Raw genomic sequence first — 24342 nt, 5'->3', positions numbered from 1 at the left:
AGGGTCTGTAGTGACAATATAAAAAGAAGACAGAGACCAGGAATTCAATCAAAGGCGCATTGTCGACAAAACTCACCGCACTGGTTGACAGTGCGCCTTTTTAAATGCAATTCCCTGACACGTGCGGAGATCACATTCACGTTAAACGCTGCGGATGTCTGCTCAAGTGCAAAATATCTTTAAAAGTAAAGTGCAGTGCTTTTGTTTACAATGTGCCTTTCATTGAATAGCGCATTTGGGCTGAAGCGTCTAGGAATGAGATTACTTTCCAATCGATACAATTTGACCACTGGGAGGCAACATTTACTAAAGTAGGATATTCACTCAATGTGAGAATTCATTCATTGCTTATGAGAACATGGGCAACCAACATCTGCTGCAGCAAATAAAGAGTCAGAAATACTGTAACCATGATAAATATTTGAACCTTAAAGGGAAATTTCACCCTGGCTCTGCCATGGCATATAGTCATTATTATTATTATTATTATTATTGAGAAAATATGTATCTTAATTGATAAATATTTGTATAATAAATACAAGTTTGTGAAAATATTGCTAAACAAATTATAATTTGTTCTCTGCACATCAGGGGCCTGGAAAAATACTTTAAATAGATAGGAAATACTATGATATAATACTATTTACATGAACTATTGCCATTTACATCCAGACACAAGATGATTAACTCAAACATTACAATAAAGCTTCACTTCTCATTCATTTAAACCCACCAAGATAAGACTGGACCAAGGAATCAGGTATTATCATAGATATTCGTTTAGTGAACCAATTAACCCCAGGGATAAACTGGGACCCAAAATCTGCCAGGGCAATTCTTACACACCGCCCCAGGATTAAAATACAATAAATGTAAAAGATAACTACTGTAAAATATACTGTGTCTGTAAAATGTATATAGTATGTATAAACTGGAAGTAGAAGTCCAAATATTGTTGTCCATTAGTTTACTCCAATTAAGAGAGGGTTAGGGGTAAAATTATAAAAGATAATATATTAAAAATAAAGTAAAAATAAATAGAATAGAGTTGAATACAATGACAGTAGAGAACTTCAGTATAATGATAAACACAGTAGGCTATGGTGACAGATATGATAAGGGTTTATCATTTCAAAACCTCTTCACTTCTCAGTTAGAAATAGTAGTCATTACAGATGACTCATGCAGTTAACATACTGACCCTCTCCCTCACCTGCTGCGTATTGTAAGCTAATGAGGAGCATATGGAGCTTTGATATCATAGGCCTACTATTGGAGAGATCAGGAAATATGTGTTTGAAGTTCTTAGAAGGGGTCATCAAATAGCTTTACTGAAGAGCTCCCTACTAGAAGATCCCTTCTGGAGAGCTCCCTACTAGAAGATCCCTTCTGGAGAGCTCCCTACTAGAAGATCCCTTCTGAAGAGCTCCCTACTGGAAGATCCCTTCTGAAGAGCTCCCTACTGGAAGATCCCTTCTGGAGAGCTCCCTACTGGAAGATCCCTTCTGAAGAGCTCCCTACTGGAAGATCCCTTCTGGAAGATCCCTTCTGAAGAGCTCCCTACTAGAATATCCCTTCTGAAGAGCTCCCTACTAGAATATCCCTTCTGGAGAGCTCCTTACTAGAAGATCCCTTCTGGAGAGCTCCCTACTAGAAGAGAGAGAGACAACGAGAGAGAGACAACGAGAGAGAGACAACGAGAGAGAGTACAGTAGTTAGTTATCCAGTTTATCCGGTGGCAATGTTAAGCTACATGGCTTATCAGGTACAAAACACATTCAAAAAGCTTTGCATAAACAATATAATTTTTTGTTTTTATTTAACCTTTATTTATTTAGTCAGTTAAGAACAAAGTATTATTTTACAATGACAGTCTACCCGGCCAAACCCTCCTCTATCCCGGACAACGCTGGGCCAATTGTGCACCGCCATATGGGAGATCACGGCCGGTTGTAATACAGCCCGGGATCGAACCAGGGTCTGTAGTGAAACCTCTAGCACTGACATGCAGTGCCTTAGACCGCTGTGCCACGAAACTGTTCGATAGTATACGTAATTATGCATCAACAATACATTACAATCAATTTAACATTCTCACTCTGACAGTTGCTGCCCACGCCTTTTCACAGCGCTATATTTACATTCAACCGTTTTTTTAAATCACACCCCAGAGGAGAGCTTACAATCATACAACATAATGTAATTGGATGGAAGCAGAGATGCACGTGCTACCTCTGACGCCTGCTAGCGCTTATTGGGCGAGTTCGTTTTCCATGGCCCGGTGCCCCGGGTGAGCGGTCCAGGGCCCTTAAATAAATTACCACCTACCCGGAGCACTGGGCCATGCAAAACGAACTCGCCCAATCTCAACACTGGCAACACTACACCGAGCAGCTGTGTTTTTGTCAGAGCTGAGGAGTCGTCCAAACGTCCGCAAGAGTTAAAAGAAAGAGTGAAAGAGGCCACAATGAAGACCCAAACTTGTTTCGCCTTCTGCATACAACTATTTGCTCTTTGTTTTCTGGTTGGTGCCATTTACACAGTGAATGGTAAGTATTTTTGTTTTGTTTATAGTAAACCTTTATAATGCGTTTAGCACGCCGTGTGTCGGTTGACATCAGTCGGTGGTGTCATGAGTGTTTTTCTTCGGAAAGTGGTGCAATTTATATATTTCGACAGTGTGTGGGTAAGAGGTAGACATTCCAAGCCTGGCATAAGTGGCCATACCAATTCAGTTCCTTTCCCAATGTAACAACCGCGCATTCCTGTGTTGGGAATTGGAGAGTTATTTGAGTGAGTCATTGGAACACATTGCCGCATGGAATCGAGCATGTTTTGCTTTGAATTTGTAAAAAAATGCTTTATTTGCTCTAACAATATGCAATGGACAGTTTTGAACACACTTTTTTATCTACAGTAGTGGTTGGTTAAGTCTGACGTGGCTAATCTAATTTGTATCACTCACGCGGTAGCAATTGTGCTTAAACTACTATCAACCAACTACTATTCTATGTAGATTTAAAGATAACGTAAGACTTTCTTGGTTACAGTGCCTCACAAACCAGGAAACCTATTCTGAATAGCTATTCAAAACATCTTAAGGCATAAGTAGTTAAGTATACAAACCTCCTTATGAAAGAACTCACACCTAAGGGCATTCTGTTCAAAGTGCTGCTCACAGTAGTGTCCATTATGTTTGTCCAACTCTCATCCGCATGTCGTTGGCACTGCTTTGTTTGCGCCCAGGAAATGTGGACGAATAGAAAGGACATACAAGACTGTTGCCTTCATCCTCAACTGTCGTCAGAAAAGTGGACATTTTGTGACCAGCAGTAGCCTACTTTTCAGTTTGATATGCCTAAGCGCGGACTCTCCGATTTCAACGTTTATCTCACCATACAACTGTAGGCACAAGGACACATTTTAACATTTTACAAAAACACATTTACTGGAAGAACTGCAGATGGAATTGAAGTAAAATCTCCCAGTTTTCTTGAATTTGTCCACGTTTCCCAAAAACTCTGTTAATTATCTGCTCTTAATTAAGATTCAAGATGTCTGCAGAAAGAATGGGGTGTCAGCTATGACAATAACACCCTGAAAAAAATCTCTTTTGGTTTTTGAACTACAGTAAGTGAAGTGGATTTACACCCGATAACTGAATTTCATCATGGGTCCCTGATCTGTACTACACAGGAATGCATAATTATGGATATGAATGTCATTCTCTTCATGGTGATGTATTCTAAATAGGTCTAACAGGTATAAATATAACAATATCCTCTTTTGCATATTTGGGTATTATTCTACACACTGGCTAGGCTTGGGTGGTATACCGTATCCTGGGCTATTTGGTAAAAGCCAAGGGATGTTTTTTTTCCAATGTCGTCAACTATTTACTTTAAGTTTTTCAATAAATGTGAATATTTGTAGCTGCTTTTTAAAGTTAATACCTGCAGTTAACTTGTGCAATACGTTAGGAGATAAAGCAGATTGAGTTCTTCATGTCACCTGACACATTATTTTACATTATAATGCTTACCGTAGTCCTCCAGAACAGTTGAGCCAGTCACGTGTTTGTTTGTAAATAGCACAAGGGAAGAAAGCGGGAGCTGATGAGTCCATAGCGTTCTATATATATATATCAGCTGGTCTCTCTTGTGTGGTCCATGGGAGGTGATGAAGTTACACACGTATACAATTTACTACTAAATGTTTGCCATCAGATATCTTATAATGGCTTTAATGCCAGAAGTCAAAGAGCTCTGGTTGAGTTCTGTACAGTTGCCATTTTCCCCTGTGCGTCCTACTAGCGTTTTTTCCCCCTGTGCGTCCTACTAGCGTTTTTTCCCCCTGTGCGTCCTACTAGCGTTTTTTCCCCCTGTGCGTCCTACTAGCGTTTTTTCCCCCTGTGCGTCCTACTAGCGTTTTTTTCCCCTGTGTGTCCTACTAGCGTTTTTTCCCCTGTGCGTCCTACTAGCGTTTTTTCCCTGTGTGTCCTACTAGCGTTTTTTCCCCTGTGCGTACTACTAGCGTTTTTTCCCCCTGTGCGTCCTACTAGCGTTTTTTCCCTGTGCGTCCTACTAGCGTTTTTTCCCTGTGCGTCCTACTAGCGTTTTTTCCCTGTGCGTCTTACTAGCGTTTTTCCCCTGTGCGTCCTACTAGCGTTTTTTCCCTGTGCGTCCTACTAGCGTTTTTTCCCTGTGTGTCCTACTAGCGTTTTTTCCCCCTCGTCCGTTGTTCTCCCATCTGCTCCATGTGCTGCTCTTTCTTTAGGAAAAACACAGCTACTGAACTTTGCACAATTTCCCTTGTTCACTTTCGCTCGTAAATGTCCACACTCATCGAAAATGACATTCGGTAGCTACTAGCAACGCTTGTATAACTTTATGAGCTGGATTTGCCTGTCTTTGCAATTAGTTTGTTAGTTTTCGCTCGTTAGCATTTAGCTAACAGCGTCTGTGATTTTCATTGTTACTTTGTGCTAATTTTGTTAGCATTCTGGTAAGAGGCCAAATGGACTTGTCTTGCGTTTTAGCGCCCCCTTGTGTGCTATGTTGGTAATACCGTAAATCCCAGGATGAGAGAAGGACGGTATGACACTATTAAAATCTGGATACCGCCCAAGCCTAACACTGACTATTCTTTTAATGACCTCTGCCCCCAAGCAAGACCAAATTTGGTTGGTCCAGATCAAATCTGAACCAATCATAGATGTACGTCTTTCACAAGTTTGGACAACAAAGTACAGTAGAGTACATTATAGCGTATTCAACTCTACTGTGCTGTCCAAACTTGTGAACTCAACTGTGGCTTGTTGACTACTATGATTTCCCCTTGTAGCCAATCTAATTGCAGAAATTACATTACCAATTTCCTAACAGAATTTACAGTTTTAATCACATAATAATTCATAAACAAAATTGATATCAGTAAAAGCACTAACCAATTGATAGGTCTACCGTTTACATGTTACTTCGGTGAACTTTTATTATCAGATTCCTCCTGACGAGGGAGAGAAATTAGAAAATATCGTAGATATGTGTGTTTTTTGGTAGCAGAATTTCAAGGCACAAGGCAATGTTTCTTAACTTACAGAAGGCAGAATATGTGTTGATATTAGTTGACAGGGGTCTTTACTTTGTGTTTTGCTGTATTTTGAATACCTTAAGACCTTCTTTCTGCTAAAGAGCCATTTCCAATCTGTTTGACCAGAAATCAAAACATTTCCTTATTCCTAATATTTAAGATGGGGAAATGGTTAAAATGTGTATATACATGCTTTAATTTCTGAAAAATATAGAGGCCTAGCTTTCATTTGACACTAATTTGACATGCTTCTATGTACTTTACATGGTTGGTGCTCATGGGTCCTTTTACATGGAAATGACCATATGTGACCCACCACCTCAAATCGTTCTTAGGTAGCAACATTTTAAGTGTTTTTTTAAATTAGATTTTTTTACAATGCATAAAAGTATAGACTCAGAGGTATAAAATGGTAGCAGTTGAAGAACAATGGGAAAGTAATCCTGCTTTGAAAGTTGATAAACTTGTAAACCCACTTTTGAGAAAAGGGCCCTTGAATGTTTTAGTACACCTACTGGAGAGCTATCTGTTTACACCTATTCAGCATTGTTCACACCCTCTTAAGCCTTAGCCCCACCCATCTCTAAGGATTCACATGTGAGGCCATGTGCTTAACAGAGTGAGTAAGGTAGTGTAGTAAACAACCAAAGATTTCAAGACAAAGTGCTGAAACTAATAGCCTACAATAAGGAAAAATTACAGGTAAAAAATACACTTTATTTAGTCCTTGGCCTATATCCTAATCTGACTTTGAAAGTGTACAGATAAGAATATTGTATATATATTTTATTATTAGATGATGCTTACCCAGACACTTGTCTAAATTGATGTGTCATGTGAAATAAATGCTGTAACCCCCCCCCCAGCCACATCTAGCTAAGTGGATGGGTCACTATTGTCTAGACATGTACACATGTTCATGAAATACAATTGATGGCCATAATCACCCCCAGACAAACCTGGCTAACTTGATGAATTATGTAATCATTCTCTTGTGAAGTGGAGCCTTTTGTTTAGACATCTAGCTAAACAATGAATCATAATCCCAACCCATAGCTACAGTACAAATGGATTGACATAGCTAGTCACTGTGCATGAAATGCTGTAGTATGAATCTGCAGGTAGCTAAAGCTAACCAACTAGGTTCAATGTTAGCTAGCTTACATTAGGCTATAACTAGCAATGCAAATGGATACAAATAATATTACTACACGGATCATACACAAAACGTTAGCTAGTGAGCCAGCAAGCTAACAGTATGCTTTAACTTGCATGAAAACAACTTTCTGACCAAATTAGAAATGTACAATATCTGAAAATGTAATTAGACTCTTACCCATACATGGATGAACGCTTCATGGTAGCGTGTCTTTTCCATTTGTTTTGTAGGTTACTGCAGCTTGTTTGGCCCGTTGTTGTGTCAAGTCACACCGGTTCACAATGACCTTGTGCAGAAAAGTAGTCCCATCACAACTATTTTCCCACTGATCTTTGTCGATAGCACCTGCTAAATTATGTGCAGCAATGTTGAGAGCAGTAGCAATACTTTTGCATATCTCCATGGCTAACGTTATCTTTCAAAAAAGCAGCGGTAGCAAGGATTATCTACACATACTGAGCATCTCATGTTATAGACAGAAGCCTGCTACATGGCAGACCAATCCAAACTCATCTCTCAGCATGTCCAGCCCATCCATTATCTCAGCTAATCATGGCTAGCGGGAAGGTTCCAGTCGTTTTCTGTGGCTAAACCAGTTAGGCTTGTAATTTTAATGATTTTATTTGTATTTACAGATGGCATACATGTTTGTAATTAAGCCACATTAAAGTTCACATGTTCCAGAACGCATTTCTGCCAAAAACGCATTTTGATTAAAAAACATTCAAATGTCTCCTGTGAAGTAGTGATGTGCGACGTTCACCAAGCTTCTTGAAACGGGTCACACATTGGGTTAGATTTTCTCAGATTTTAATTTAAACTCTGGTTTAATGCTACACACGTTTGTATAGACTGCAAAACTGGCCCACCCCCCAGGCGCATTTATTGTTTATGTTTTGAGGAAATGAGCATCCAGCATCGTTGTAAAAAATAAAAAAATCTAAAAAAAATCATAGTACTCTGCTGTATTATTGTGCATGCAATGATGGGGGAAAAACTGTTAGTTGTGTGAAGTAATGTATTTGTAATATCGCAAACGGACGTGGCAGTTTCACCGCTACGGATTGCATCTTTAAAGGAGAAAGTCCCTGCCCTAAAATACAGTCAAACTCAATTTTCTTCTCAATGGCATTAGACTAGCCACGGTAAATAGGTGTGGCGGCTGCAGCAACCCAAACATTGAGTCACTTCTCTGGATGTTGCCGGCAGAATTCAGAGTTCAGCCAAGAATCTGGGAACTTCCTGCCACTAATGACCACTTCAAGCCATGCAGAAAGTATTCATCATACCCCTTGGCCAATTCCACATATTTTATTGTGTTACAGCTTGAATTCAAAATCAATTCAATTTTTGCACGTTTATTGAAAATGAAATACAGAAATGTAATTTACATAAGTGCAGCAGTGAGTGTTTCTGGGTAAGTCCTCAAGAGCTTTCCACACCTGGATTGTGCAACATTTTCCCATTTTATTGTTTTCTAAGTTCTTCAAGCTCTGGTTGTTGATCATTGCTAGACAACCATTTTCAGGTCTTGCCATAGATTTTCAAGTAGATTTAAGTCAAAACTAACTCAGCCAATCTGGAACATTCAATGTATTCTTAGTAATCAACTTGTAGATTTGGCCTTGTGTTTCAGGTTATTGTCCTGCTGAAAGGTGAATTCATCTTGTCTGGTGGAAAGCTTACTGAACCAGCTTTTGCTCCTGGATTTTGCCAGTGCTTAGCTTTTTCCCCCTTTTTTTATCCTGAAAAACTCCCCAGTCCTTAACGACTACAAGCATACCCATAAAACCACCATTATGCTTGAAAACATGGATAGTGGTACTCAGTTATATGATTGGGGCAAATTCAATACTTTGTATTCAGGACAAAATGTGAATTGCTTTGTCACATTTTTCCCAGTATTACTTTAGTGGCTTATGGCAAACAGGACACATGTTTTGGAATATTTGCGTTCTGTACAGGCTTCCTTCTTTTCACTCTGTCATTTAGGTTAGTATTATGGAGTAACTACAATGTTGTTGATCCATCCTCAGTTCTCCTATCACAGCCATTAAACAAACTGTTTTAAAGTCACCATTGGCTTCATGGTGAAATCCCTGAGCGGTTTCCTTCCTCTCCGGCAACTGAATTAGGAAGGACGCCTGCATTGTTGTAGTGACTGAGGGTATTCATACACAATCCAAAGCGTAATTAATAACTTCACCATGATCAAAGGCTTCTTCAGTGTCGTTTATCTTTACCCATCCACCGATAGGTGCCCTTCTTTGCGAGGCATTGGAAAACCTCCCTGGTCTTTGTAGTTGAATCTGTGTTTTGAAATTCACTGCTTGACTGAGAGACCTTACAGACACTTGTATGTGTGGGGTACAGAGATGAGGTAGACACTATTATTGCACACAGAGTGAGTCCATGCAACTTATTATGTGACTTGTTAAGAGAATTTTTACTCCTGAACTTATTTATGCTTGCCATAACAAAGGGGTTGAATACTTATTGACTTATTTCAGCTTTACATTTTTTAATTAAACTGTAAACATTTCTAAAAACATAATTCCACCTCGACATTATGGGGTATTGTGTGTAGGCCAGTAAAAAAAAAAAAAGTCGGCCTATAACAATATGTGGAAAAAGTCAAGGGGTGTGAATTCTTTCTGAAGGCACTGTACATGTCCCCACACTTTCCTTGCTGAACCCGTTCCATGTTACTGAACCACCAGCAGCCCTGCTGCACCAGGGAGGCAAGGAAAGGCCACTTTTGGTCTTCACCCTGCCTTGGCAGTGTCATACAGTGGGGAGAACAAGTATTTGATACACTGCCGATTTTGCAGGTTTTCCTACTTACAAAGCATGTAGAGGTCTGTACTTTTTATCATAGGTACACTTCAACTGTGAGAGACGGAATCTAAAACAAAAATCCAGAAAATCACATTGTATGATTTTTAAGTAATTAATTTGCATTTTATTGCATGACATAAGTATTTGATCACCTACCAACCAGTAAGAATTCCGGCTCTCACAGACCTGTTCGTTTTTCTTTAAGAAGCCCTCCTGTTCTCCACTCATTACCTGTATTAACTGCACCTGTTTGAAATCGTTACCTGTATAAAAGACACCTGTCCACACACTCAATCAAACAGACTCCAACCTCTCCACAATGGCCAAGACCAGAGAGCTGTGTAAGGACATCAGGGATAAAATTGTAGACCTGCACAAGGCTGGGATGGGCTACAGGACAATAGGCAAGCAGCTTGGTGAGAAGGCAACAACTGTTGGCGCAATTATTAGAAAATGGAAGAAGTTGAAGATGACGGTCAATCACCCTCGGTCTGGGGCTCCATGCAAGATCTCACCTCGTGGGGCATCAATGATCATGGGGAAGGTGAGGGATCAGCCCAGAACTACACGGCAGGACCTGGTCAATGACCTGAAGAGAGCTGGGACCACAGTCTCAAAGAAAACCATTAGTACCACACTACGCCGTCATGGATTAAAATCCTGCAGCGCACGCAAGGTCCCCTTGCTCAAGCCAGCGCATGTCCAGGCCCGTCTGAAGTTTGCCAATGACCATCTGGATGATCCAGAGGAGGAATGGGAGAAGGTCATGTGGTCTGATGAGACAAAAATAGAGCTTTTTGGTCTAAACTCCACTCGCCGTGTTTGGAGGAAGAAGAAGGATGAGTACAACCCCAAGAACACCATCCCAACCGTGAAGCATGGAGGTGGAAACATCATTCTTTGGGGATGCTTTTCTGCAAAGGACAGGACGACTGCACCGTATTGAGGGGAGGATGGATGGGGCCATGGATCGCGAGATCTTGGCCAACAACCTCCTTCCCTCAGTAAGAGCATTGAAGATGGGTCGTGGCTGGGTCTTCCAGCATGACAACGACCCGAAACACACAGCCAGGGCAACTAAGGAGTGGCTCCGTAAGAAGCATCTCAAGGTCCTGGAGTGGCCTAGCCAGTCTCCAGACCTGAACCCAATAGAAAATCTTTGGAGGGAGCTGAAAGTCCGTATTGCCCAGCGACAGCCCCGAAACCTGAAGGATCTGGAGAAGGTCTGTATGGAGGAGTGGGCCAAAATCCCTGCTGCAGTGTGTGCAAACCTGGTCAAGAACTACAGGAAACGTATGATCTCTGTAATTGCAAACTAAGGTTTCTGTACCAAATATTAAGTTCTGCTTTTCTGATGTATCAAATACTTATGTCATGCAATAAAATGCAAATTAATTACTTAAAAATCATACAATGTGATTTTCTGTATTTTTGTTTTAGATTCCGTCTCTCACAGTTGAAGTGTACCTATGATAAAAATTACAGACCTCTACATGCTTTGTAAGTAGGAAAACCTGCAAAATCGGCAGTGTATCAAATACTTGTTCTCCCCACTGTATATAAAATGTCTATAAGACCAGGGAAGAACTGAAGGGTCTGGGAATGAAGGTAGGGAGTTTGTTATAGGTAGCTTTGACTGGGAAGGCTCAGTGTAAGATTCAGTGCCTGATTTGACAGGAGCTGAGCTGGGCTGGCCTGGTTATGCATCTACAATAGTTGCTGCAAAGGAAAATATCAGAGCCAGTGTAGTTTGGGTTGGTTCTATGGTAGGAATCAGGGTCACTGGTCCCCTGTGTTCAGACTTGTGGGGAGGGAAGTGCAAAGCCATGTTGTGTGTCATGCTGAGACGTAGTTCTTCTCACAACAAGACCACTCCAGTCAGCTGAGAGAGACGAGGCTAAATATAGCTGGACTGCAGGGCCAATTGCTCGATTTCTAGTGTGTGTTTGTCCTATGAACCATTCAAAAGGCTGCTGCCTGCTATAGCCCTTGCCATCTGCAGTGCCAGTAGGGTCCAGCCTTTGGGGACCTGTCTCATTTTGTTCTGACGACTTTACTTTTAATGTCAACCGATTTGGTCTCGTATTAATTTTGAATAACGACCGGCTAATGAATCTTTCATCGCAGTATGGAACATTCTAATTCGGGCTTCAATCATTGTCGCTCGTCCCACATTCCAATCTGCTGTGTTAAATATTTTAAACGCCATCCCATGATCTGATACATGTAGCCAAACTCCAATTCAAACTTCGCAGCGTTATTTTGTGGCCACCAAAGACTCACTTGATTAAAACCTTCCACAGTTGAGATGTTTTAGTTTCTGCTCGTTATACACCACCTGAAGTGTAACACAGAAAAATGGTAGTCATTCAGAGACCGAAAGGTTGTTGATTGATTCCCCGAGCTGACAGGGTAAAAATCTGTTGTTCTGTCACTGAACAAGGCAGTTAACTCACTGTTCCCCGGTAAGCCATCATTGTAAATAAGAATTTGTACTTAACTGACTTTCCTAGTTAAAATAATAATATACTAGTGTATAGCATGAAATTCATAGACACTACTGTAGCCTATGTGAGTTAGCATACCTCTGAGATTAAGTTCAGGTATATTCCCTTCGTTTCAGTGTGCTTTCTTCTTCTTTGGTGCTTAATGAATATCGACCCTGAAGGGTGATTTAATTCCCCCCCCCCGGTTCCCATTTGGCGCCTATGGCAGTTAGTCATTGGACTTTGGCTGGCGCTCTACAGGTCTCAGACCCTGACAAATAAATATCCTACAAATCACATTGGCTATGCATGGCCTGTCTGTAAACTATCAACTGTGTCCAGTAGAAGCTCCCGCTAGCAAACTTGCAACATTCTATAAAATATTCTGGGCACACAGTTTCTTGCTTCAGTGAACTCGGGACAGACACAGCTGTAGGCTATTTGTGCAAGCGATAAGAAGTAGGGGCGGCAGGTAGCTTAGCGGTTAAGAGCTTTAGGCCAGCTACTAAAAGGTCACTGGTTCGAATCCCCGAGCTGACAAGGTGAAAAAAATCTCTGTGTCCTTGAGCAAAGCACTTAACCCTAATTGCTCCTGTAAGTCACTCTGGATAAGAGCTTCTGTTAAATTACTCAAATGTAAATGTGAAAAAGTAATCAGGTATTTATGACGCATTACAAATATTTGTCCAATACATTGAGGAAATATTGTCATTCTAACAACAGACTTTGTTACTTGCTGTTTGAGGTGAAGAAAAATGATTTTGAGAAGCTCCACAATCAGAAATACTATCAGACATCCCTAAATGGGCACATTTTATAGACCTACATTTGTGCATAGGCCAGGTAACCTAGGCCTACTTCTAGATGCGTAATTGGGTGTGCACCCTTACTCAACATTCACCCTTGTCGGTGCCTGTTGGTCACCCTTGTTGGTCACCCTTGTCGGTGTGTGCCTGTTGGTCACCCTTGTCGGTGTGTGCCTGTTGGTCACCCTTGTCGGTGTGTGCCTGTTGGTCCAAGCAGCCTGAGATTCTCAGCAGCAGATCAATCTGGAGTGACTCCTCATTTCCTTGAACTCTTAAACCAAAAACCTCAGATGGTCTCTATACAGGGAAATTTATTTCCTCCGACTATACCGGAGGAGGCGAATACTTACGCGGTCAACTCATGTCCTAACTCAAATCCAATCTCTCTGTCTGTGGATCTCCTGATTTAGATGGTGAGTCATGTGGCTGAAGCCTTTCTGTGGTATTTGGACCAGCAGGGTTCTGGGACATGGGGAAAGGCAGGTTTTCTTTTTGGATCAAAAAGGGGCTTAGATGGTGGCAGGGTGGTAATGACCGCGGTCAGCTCGTTGGCACGGCAACATTTTAGAGAGTTTGAGGCCCCAATCTTGGTGGTAGAGAACTGTTTTGCATTTTTAAGCCAATTTTAATGCGATCCTACATATTCTGCCATGCAGCTGAGAGAACTTTGCAGATTTTAAAGGTCGTTTCCTGCTAATTTATGCATTTTGACATGTCATTTTGCTCAAACATAAGAACAAAATGAATACTGCTATATTCATTGTTTTTGGATATTTCAATTCTCCCTGACTGTCTATATTTTATTTTGGTGATTGTTAGTTTTCAAAGATTATATTATTTATAATTATAAACTGGGTGGTTCGAGCCCTGAAAGCTGATTGGCTGAGAGCCGTGGTATATTAGGCCGTATATCATGGGTATGACAAAATATAAATTTTTGCTGCTCTAATTACGTTGGTAAACAGTTTATAATAGCAATAAGGCACCTCTGTTTTTTTGTATATGGCCAATATACCACGGCTAAGGGTTGTATCCAGGCACTCCGTGTTGCGTCGTGCTTAAGAACAGACCTTAGCTGTGTTATGTTGGCCATATACCACACCCCCACGGGCCTTATTGCTTGAGTATATATCGGTCCATTATCTTTTCTGGTTCTAAATATTTTTAAGTTTACACTCCATCCCAAATGTAACAAAAATAAATAATATGTTGTAAAAATTTGTTTACACTGTTTGAATACGCTTCGGCGGCCCGCCCAAGGATTACAATGGCATAAAAATACCTGAAAGGTCTGGGCTGTTACTCACTAGAGTTTTATAATAACAGTAACAAACTGCCATGTAAGTCCTGCCAACCCTGCCTGCCACACTGAGTTGAATGACTCTGGTTGGCTTATAATGAGGGGACATGCCTTCTCATACACCAGTATACTAAACATTAGGAACACCTTCGCAATATTGTGTTGCGCCCTGCCTTTTGCTCTCAGAACAGCTTCAAATCATCGGAGCATGGACTCTACAAGGTGTCAAGTGTTCCACAGGGATGCTGGCCCATGTTGACTCCCACAGTTGTCAAGTTGGCTGGATGTCCTTTGGTTGGTGGACCATTTCTTGATACACACGGGGAAACTCTTGTGTGAAAAACCCAGCAGCATTGCAGTTCTTGAAACAAAGCTTGGAACTTACTACCATACCCCATTCAAAGGCACTTCAATGTTTTGTCTTGCCCATTCACCCTCTGAATGGCACACATACACAATCCATGTCTCAGTTATCTCAATGCTTAAAAATCCTTCTTTAACCTGTCTCCTCCCCTTCATCTACACTCATTGAAGTGGATTAAACAGGTGACATCAATAAGGGATCATAACTTTCACCTGGATTCACCTGGTCAGTCTGTCATGGAACTCAGAGTATATCAAGTATACAATACTTACATTTAGTGGCAGTTGTGGGGTGTGGTGGGACCCTGTTGGTGTTAATGTGAGCAGAGGTCAACACTTAAAACTGCCACTGTTGACACTTATCAGGGCATGTTTATTCAACTGCTATTAACTCTTAATCATTGACCTCTTTTTATATTCTCTCACAGAGATGGAATATTAATCGGTGAGTGTCTCTAGCCTACAGTCTCCTCAGACTTAACACTTGACTCAAATTTCAGCTGTTGAGAGAGGGAGACTAATCAACCAGATCGGCTGATCAAACATGTCGATACCCCCACTGCTGCCAATGAGTCAGCAAACTATTTCTAACCTCCACGCTATGCTCGGTCTCCATTCCCATTTAATACTGAGGATCGAAAGATGAAGAATTGCTGTGGCTGGACTCCCCATGCCTCCCCGACTCAATTTAATTTCTTGTCAATTCAGGAAGTATACGGAAATTCCAATTCCATGACCAACTGCCAATGAGTCAGAAAATCCCTTATAAACTCCACCCTGTCTAAACTCCTTCTCCATTCCTATTCAATACTGAGGATAGAAAGATGATGAATTGCTGTGGCTGGACTCCCCATGCCTAAATAAAGGTTAATTACAAACACATCTTGATTACTTTTTGAATAGACATAAATGAGTGCACCACTTCGTTTTGTTTTATCAACAAATGTCATCAGGTTTTATTATAATTTTTTTTAATGGCAGGAACTATTTGTAGAAGCTAAACGATTTCTCAATAAATGAAAGTGAAACTTTGGCTATAAGGAAAGCCACAGGTTATCACTGAAATGTGTTGACAACATAGAAAGTAATAAACCACTTCCCTATGATCACTTGATGTTTGTTAGGTAGTTTCTGCTGAACAGCAATACTGAATGTGCTGTTTTTAATTGGAGAAGAGAATGAGTTAAGTAGCTATTTTATGTCCCAGTGCGTATTAAAGTCCCAGTGTGCTTATTTAGGCCGTTTCTAGTCGTGGTGGTTAGACCACCGTTTTTAAGCTGCAACCACCTTGACAAATGAGTCTCTAATTGAATTTACTCACAGAAACCCAGTAAGTAGTACATGATCCACATTTCAGTTTCGAAGACCAGGGCTGTGTTCAGTAGGGCACGAAATGGAAGAGAACTCGGAAACTCAAAAAAAAAAAAATTTGCAAAACATTTTGGTTCGGTGTACACTAATGAGTTAGGCCATTGTTCTGACAGTCATTCTTTCAACATGGGCTACATTTTGCTTGGCACTAAAGATTTTTCGGACGGAGCCGTCTGCTGCGTAGTAGGAAATAGGGCTGGGAATTGCCAGGGACCTCACGATACAGTAATATCACAATACTTAGGTGCCGATTTTTATGTGTATTGCGATTTGCTTTTCCAAACATATTGCTCACCACCTGTCTGCTGCAGAGGGACGAGAGAGCCACGATAAAACAAGTTTTGATCAGTCATGGAAATAAAAGTGCTGAAAACGAATTGGCTCCCTATTTAAAAAGATGACTAACAAGCTATGAAGGAAACCATTTTGGTACAGGTACAGCCATTCAGCGCAAAAATAATATTGCCGATTTTTATGTTTTATTCAAACTAATATCCTGATATGTAACTATAGATTTTCACTAATAGAAAGAGGGAGGTTTCATTCCTTCCTAAAGATAAACAAATAGATATTGAGATACGGACGTGTGGGTGCTGCCAAAGCTTTGCACCCAGAGACTGAGACTCCGTTCTCAACAAGGCCATGACACCACTAAGAACACTTGACACCCCTGGGAAAGACATGTTGATGACTCGGTTTTGGGTTACATCGCATAACAGGATGTTGGTGAAATGGATCATGCACCGGAGCACATCTATTCTGTATCTATTTCTATTAGCATGTCCTTGCCAAATAGCGAAAGGCTACGTTGTGAAAAAGAAGATGGATGTCCTGTATAAATTCCCTCTGAAAAAAGATCTGACAAGGATGACCAAAAGGTCTTGAACGATGTACAGTGCCTTCGGAAAGTTTTCAGACCCCTCGACTTTTTACAAATTTTGTTACGTTACAGCCTTATTCTAAAATTGATTATAAAAAATATATAAACAATTCTCAGCAATGTACACACAATACCCCATAATGACAAAGTGGAAACAGGTTTTTAGAAATATTTGCTAATTTATTAAATATGTAAATAACGCATTTTTTTAATAAGGATTCAGACCTTTTGCTATGAGACTCGAAATTGAGCTCAGGTGCATCCTGTTTCCATTGATCATCCTTGAAATGTTTCTACAACTTGATTGGAGTCCACCTGTGGTAAATTCAATTGATTGGACATGATTTGGAAATGCACACACCTGTCTATATAAGGTCCCACAGTTGACAGTGCATGTCAGAGCAAAAACCAACCCATGAGGTCGAAGGAATTGTCCGTAGAGCTCCGAGACAGGAATGTGTCAAGGCACAGATCTGGGGAAGGGTACCAAAACATTTCTGCAGCTTTGAAGATCCCCAAAAACACAGTGGCCTCCATCATCCGGAAATGGAAGATGTTTGGAACCACCAAGACTCTTCCTAGAGCGGCCAAACTGAGCAATCGGGGGAGAAGGGCCTTGGTCAGGGAGGTGACCAAGAACCTGATGGTCACTCTGACAGAGCCCCGGAGTTCCTCTGTGGAGATGGGAGAACCTTCCAGAAGGACAACCGGCGACTGGGACTGGGAGACTAGTCAGGATCTAGGCAAAGATGAACAGAGTAAAGTACAGAGATCCTTGATGAAAACCTGCTCCAGAGCGTTCAGGACCTCAAACCGTGGTGAAAATTCACCTTCCAATAGGACAACGACCCTAAGCACACAATCAAGCCAACGCACGAGTGGCTTCGGGAACACTCTGAATGTCCTTGAGTGGCTCAGCCAGAGCCCGGACTTGAACCCGATCAAACATATCTGGAGAGACCTGAAAATAGCTGTGCTGCCACACTCCCCATCCAACCTGACAGCTTGAGAGGATCTGCAGAGAAGAAGGGGAGAAACTCCCCAAATACAGGTGTGCCAAGCTTGTAGTGTCATACCCAAGAAGACTGTTGAAGCACCTTTGGCAGTGATAACAGCATCCAAAGTATTGAGTAAAGGGGCTGAATACTTATGTAAATGTGATATTTCTGTTTTAAATTTTTAATAAATTGGCAAATTCGAAACCTTTTTTGCTTTATCGTTATGGGGTATTGTGTGTAGATTGAGGGGGGAAACTATTTAATCCGTGGAATTAATGTGGAAAAAGTCAAGGGGTCTGAATACTTTCCGAAGGCACTGTATATAAATCCTGGATTGCTGATGCTACGTATTGGCCAATGAGAGCCTTTGAAGCCAATGGTCAGCCATATTGTCACTCCGCAGAAGAAGGAATTAATGGAATTCTGCAGTTTTTCGATTTGAAATGTTTCAAGGACCAAATTACATGTGTTTTAAAAGTTTTTGCTTGTAGTGGGGACAGTAACATTAGTACTTTCTAAAACATATATTTTAACGAATTGTATGTGTGTATATACAGTGGGGAGAACAAGTATTTGATACACTGCCGATTTTGCAGGTTTTCCTACTTACAAAGCATGTAGAGGTCTGTAATTTTTATCACAGGTACACTTCAACTGTGAGAGACGGAATCTAAAACAAAAATCCAGAAAATCACATTGTATGATTTTTAAGTAATTAATTTGCATTTTATTGCATGACATAAGTATTTGATACATCAGAAAAGCAGAACTTAATATTTGGTACAGAAACCTTTGTTTGCAATTACAGAGATCATACGTTTCCTGTAGTTCTTGACCAGGTTTGCACACACTGCAGCAGGGATTTTGGCCCAATCCTCCATACAGACCTTCTCCAGATCCTTCAGGTTTCGGGGCTGTCGCTGGGCAATACGGACTTTCAGCTCCCTCCAAAGATTTTCTATTGGGTTCAGGTCTGGAGACTGGCTAGGCCACTCCAGGACCTTGAGATGCTTCTTACGGAGCCACTCCTTAGTTGCCCTGGCTGTGTGTTTCGGGTCGTTGTCATGCTGGAAGACCCAGCCACGACCTATCTTCAATGCTCTTACTGAGGGAAGGAGGTTGTTGGCCAAGATCTCGCGATGCATGGCCCCATCCATCCTCCCCTCAATACGGTGCAGTCATCCTGTCCCCTTTGCAGAAAAGCATCCCCAAAGAATGATGTTTCCACCTCCAAGCTTCACGGTTAGGATGGTGTTCTTGGGGTTGTACTAATCCTTCTTCTTCCTCCAAACACGGCGAGTGGAGTTTAGACCAAAAAGCTCTATTTTTGTCTCATCAGACCACATGACCTTCTCCAATTCCTCCTCTGGATCATCCAGATGGTCATTGGCAAACTTCAGACGGGCCTGGACATGCGCTGGCTTGAACAGGGGGACCTTGCGTGCGCTGCAGGATTTTAATCCATGACGGCGTAGTGTGTTACTAATGGTTTTCTTTGAGACTGTGGTCCCAGCTCTCTTCAGGTCATTAACCAGGTCCTGCCGTGTAGTTCTGGGCTGATCCCTCACCTTCCTCATGATCATTGATGCCCCACGAGGTGAGATCTTGCATGGAGCCCCAGACCGAGGGTGATTGACCGTCATCTTGAACTTCTTCCATTTTCTAATAATTGCGCCAACAGTTGTTGCCTTCTCACCAAGCTGCTTACCTATTGTCCTGTAGCCCATCCCAGCCTTGTGCAGGTCTACAATTTTATCCCTGATGTCCTTACACAGCTCTCTGGTCTTGGCCATTGTGGAGAGGTTGGAGTCTGTTTGATTGAGTGGGTGGACAGGTGTCTTTTATACAGGTAACGAGTTCAAACAGGTGCAGTTAATACAGATAATGAGTGGAGAACAGGAGGGCTTCTTAAAGAAAAACTAACAGGTCTGTGAGAGCCGGAATTCTTACTGGTTGGTAGGTGATCAAATACTTATGTCATGCAATAAAATGCGAATTAATTACTTAAAAATCATACAATGTGATTTTCTGGATTTTTGTTTTAAATTCCGTCTCTCACAGTTGAAGTGTACCTATGATAAAAATTACAGACCTCTACATGCTTTGTAAGTAGGAAAACCTGCAAAATCGGCAGTGTATCAAATACTTGTTCTCCCCACTGTATATAAAAAAAAAAAAAAAAATTATGTTTAGCACACAAAATATATAAAGTATTCATCAATGTCTAACAGAATAAACGTGGCAAAACAAATGTAGACATTAATAAATGTGTGTTATTATAGCTTATTTTTTACAATGGTGGGGGAGTGCCAAGATGGAGGCACGGTGGCTTCAAAACATCACCCCGTGTTAATCATCTAGTGTGTGTGTGTGTATATAAATCATTGGATGGCCTTTGAGTACTTTGAAAAGGCATCCTTCCTTCCTTGAAGAATTCCGATCTAAATTGGTTGGTTTGGGGGAAGGCAATTAGGTGGCAGGTTTTCTTTATCCGATCGAAATCAAACACTTCTAATCTGTGATTGGCTCGAGGGAACTACTGAAACCACCTTTTTTTTAAATATATAGTCTGTTCCCAAAACAGGATATGAAGACGCACGCTCCCCTGGCACAGGCTAGAGCCATGTTCACCCTGGATAAACTTTGCCCAGAGGTTGTGGTGTGTTTGGGTGCCAGAGGCGGAGAAGGAAGGGAAACACTGAGACGGAAAGCTTTGAGTCTCACCAACGTGCCATCACCGCAGACCCCCTAATTCAAAGCAATCGGTTCACATAGTCCACGGCGATCAGTTGACAGTCCACAGCTATTATTCCCCACTTCCTACACAAATAACTCTTCCACTTGTCAGTTCGTTCTAAATTTTGACTTTGCGCTTTCTCCAGTCTAATCTAACATCAGCATTTAAGTACAAATTCCCCCGCATTGCTTCCTTTTCCCCTAGTGGCATTGTTTTTCCTCTTGGAGAAATATAGGCTACAGGGAGTTTCCACCATGTCTACACCAATCCAATGGTTTCTGTGGGGGGGGGAGGAGTGTACAAGTGCACACTTCAGGAGAAAGTAGAGATTTATTGGGAGGCACAGTCTGAATTCCCCCTGTGAGCCTCATGCCAAAAGCTTGAAACACTGTGGACTAACAGACCAGGCTGGAGCCAGACGCACTAGTGACTGGAAACCTCCAGTATCTGTGTGTCTTGAAACGCTGTGTCAGCAGGCTAGCGCAATCAGACAAGCCACTCATGACAGTCAGTGCTGTGTCATCTCTTGGCCTGTCCAAATCAAGTCCACTGGCCTAATAGGAGTAGACAGTGTGGTAGGTGTCAAAGTGTGTTGTTAACTCTATTACTGAGTCACCAGGAAATGCCAGGCATCTTTGTAGGAATTACAAAACATTTTCACGATTAAAAACAGTGTGTCAATGCTGATCTGTGTGCCACTACGGAGTAAACGATTGAATACATTGTTGAATAACCAATTTCCTTTCTACCTTTTTAGAAAGAGGGTCTTCTGACTTAGGCTTCCTGGTTAAATATTGGTCACTGTTCCTCTCTCCCAGGTGACTACTGTGAGATAAATGTCTGCAGTAATGGGGGGAGCTGTGTGACTGGCCCCAGATCCTCCTTCATCTGTATCTGCCCCGATGGCTATACTGGGGACACATGCAATGACACCGAGACTGGTAAGGACAACAGAGCAATATATCTGCACAAAAGCATACTTTTAATTTTTATTTATTTAACTAGGCAAGTCGGTTAACCACAAATTCATATTTACAATGATGGCCTACCGGGGAACAGTGGGTTAACTGCCTGGTTCAGGGGCAGAACGATAGATTTTTACCTTGTCAGCTCGGGGATTTGATCCAGCAAACTTTACTGGCCCAATGCTCTAAGCACTAGGCTGCCTGCCGCCCCATTTATAGCTAGGTATTTTAATTAGTATCATGTATAGTTATTAAATTGTAAAGTTATTTGTAGGCCAGTTATAAGGAGTCCCAAGCTGTAATGAATGCCTATAGCAAGTCTTTCTAAAGCACTATGGATGTGTTGAGGGTTCATTAAGGTGTTACTCCGACAGATGGCACATGGGCAGTGTTAGAGGAAGATTCTGAGAGGCTGTCTCTGTACTACAAGGTATCGCCCTAATGCTGTTCTTCCCTATCCTCCTCCCTTGCCTCTCTCTGACCCAAGTCGTTGCTGTAGAAAGAGAATGTGATCGCGGTCCCACATACCTGGTACAACGGTAGTACAATGAGAGTTAATAATAAGTTATATTTGCTTCCCAGGGCCCTGCAACCCAAACCCCTGCAAGAACGATGCCTTCTGCGACGTGACTGGCCAGAAACGCAGAGGGGACGTCTTCAGCGAGTACATCTGCAAGTGCCAGGATGGCTTTGATGGAGTCCACTGCCAGAACAGTAAGAGTCCGCTGCCAGGGCAGTAAGAGCCGCTCAACGTTTACATTCAAATAGAATCTATTGGCCAAGTTGTTGAGTATGGAAGCATATGGCTGCCAATGGTTGAATTTATTAACTTTGCATGAGGATGCAATGTTATTTTTTCTAGGCAGAATGGTGGGTTATCCATATTGATATACAATCCAATTTGAAATATTAAACTTTGATTTAAAAAGTGTATTAAAACTGACACGTCAACACACTCAAACTTGGTGCACTCGCAAGAACTAGTGGATCTCATCGGTCGACCGGGCCAGTCACTTTTCAGTGCGTTTCAGTTCACCATTTACCTGCTCTGTCGCGGTCTACCATTGAAAACCATTGAAGAATACACGCGGAAAAGTCATGCTATTTGTATTTGAGCAATATGATTGGCCGTTCAAACACCACCACGCTCCTGCAAGTCATAACTTCTGCAGCAGTAGCCTACATGAGTTGATGTAGGCTACTAGGTTGAATAGTGAAAATACTAGGAATATCCTGGCTACTGTTGATAGTCTGCTAAAAGATGGCTGCAAAAAGACACCTAGCATTTGTCTTCCCTAGCCTACTGTAGCCATGACGGTCTGTCTTTTGGAACATTTGTCTTAAAGGGGCAGCGTCCTATTTTGAGAAATCTTAGCAAGAAACAAATGTATGCAATTAATACAATGTAATTCTAAAGAATAGAGTCATGACTTACATTGCTAACTTATATTACACAGCTTTTAATACATATCTTAATTACCAAATGTAGCCTATTAATAGCTGAATATAGAGAGGCCCTATGGGTTGCCATTCTTTCTATGTCCACTGGGCCAGATGGATTACCAGGACGTGTACTCAAAGCATGCGCGGACCAACTGGCAAGTGTCTTCACTGACATTTTCAACCTCTCCCTGACTGAATCTGTAATACCTACATGTTTCAAGCAGACCACCATAGTCCCTGTGCCCAAGGAAGCGAAGGTAACCTGCCTAAATTATTACCGCCCCGTAGCACTCATGTCGGGAGCCATGAAGTGCTTTGAAAGGCTGGTCATGGCTCACATCAACACCATCCTCCCGGACACCCGAGACCCACTCCAATTCGCATACCGCCCCAACAGATCCACAGATGACTCAATCGCACTCCACACTACCCTCTCCCACCTGGACAAAAGGAACACCTATGTGAGGATGCTGTTCATTGACTACAGCTCAGCGTTCAACACCATAGTACCCTCAAAGCTCATCACTAAGCTAAGGACTCTGGGACTGAACACCTCCCTCTGCAACTGGATCCTGGACATCCTGACGGGCCTCCCCCAGGTGGTAAGAGTAGGCAACAACACGTTGCAACAACACGTACAGGAAAAGGCGGACCGAACAGGCCCACATTAACATCGACGGGGCTGTAGTGGAGCGGGTCGAGAGTTTCAAGTTCCTTGGTGTCCACATCACCAATGATCTAACATGGTCCAAACACACCAAGACAGCCGTGAAGAGGGCACGACAAAACCTTTTCCCCCTCAGGAGACTGAAAAGCTTTGGCATGGGTCCCCTGGTCCTCAAAAGGTTCTTACAGCTGCACCGTCGAGCATCCTGACCGGTTGCATCACCGCCTGGTGTGGCAACTGCTCAGCAACAGACCTTAAGGCGCTACAGAGGGTAGTGCCAACGGCCCAGTACATCACTGGGGCCAAGCTTCCTGCCATCCAGGACCTATATAATAGGTGGTGTCAGAGACTCCAGTCACCCAAGTTATAGACTGTTTTTTCCCAGCTACCGCACGGCAAGCGGTACCGGAGTGCCAAGTCTTGGACCAAAATGCTCCTCGACAGCTTCTACCCCCAAGCCATAAGACTGCTGAACGATTTAATAAAATCGCCACCGGACAATTTACGCCCCCCCCCCTTTGTACACTGCTGCTACTCGCTGCTTATCTATCTGCATAGTCACTTCACCCCCACCTACAAGTACAAATGACCTCAACTAACCTGTACACCCGCACACTGACACGGTACCGGTGCCCCCTGTATATCGCCTCGTTATTCTTATTGTGTTACTTTTTATTATAACTTTTTATTTTAGTCTACTTGGTAAATATTTTCTTAACTCTTCTTGAACTGCACTGTTG

The 24342-nt window shown here is 42.0% G+C and overlaps 1 protein-coding gene and 1 long non-coding RNA gene across 4 annotated transcripts in view; one reads left to right on the top strand and one right to left on the bottom strand.

Moving 5' to 3' along the window:
* Window positions 1-1106: 1106 nt before the first annotated feature.
* LOC139578135 (uncharacterized) lies at window positions 1107-3583 on the bottom strand. The gene is made up of 2 exons (XR_011675495.1): window positions 3127-3583; window positions 1107-1650 (listed from the first exon to the last, which is right to left on the bottom strand). It is a non-coding gene; the product is annotated as an uncharacterized lncRNA (long non-coding RNA).
* LOC139578133 (lactadherin-like) overlaps window positions 2339-24342 on the top strand; it is a 41008-nt gene continuing 19004 nt past the window's right edge. The window contains exons 1-3 of one of the 3 annotated variants that reach the window (XM_071405382.1): window positions 2339-2549; window positions 21346-21468; window positions 22075-22206. In XM_071405382.1, the coding sequence (XP_071261483.1) occupies window positions 2468-2549; window positions 21346-21468; window positions 22075-22206 (337 nt within the window). In that variant the 5' untranslated portion in view covers window positions 2339-2467. The remainder of the gene's footprint in view (window positions 2550-21345; window positions 21469-22074; window positions 22207-24342) is intronic. The other 2 variants (XM_071405379.1, XM_071405380.1) reach the window with 2 other exon arrangements.

This window comes from Salvelinus alpinus, chromosome 6, assembly GCF_045679555.1.
Source record: "Salvelinus alpinus chromosome 6, SLU_Salpinus.1, whole genome shotgun sequence".
NCBI classification, from domain to species: Eukaryota; Metazoa; Chordata; class Actinopteri; order Salmoniformes; family Salmonidae; genus Salvelinus; species Salvelinus alpinus.
The sequence above is the reverse complement of the archived record's forward strand: the minus strand, read 5'-3'. Positions and strand labels throughout refer to the sequence as shown.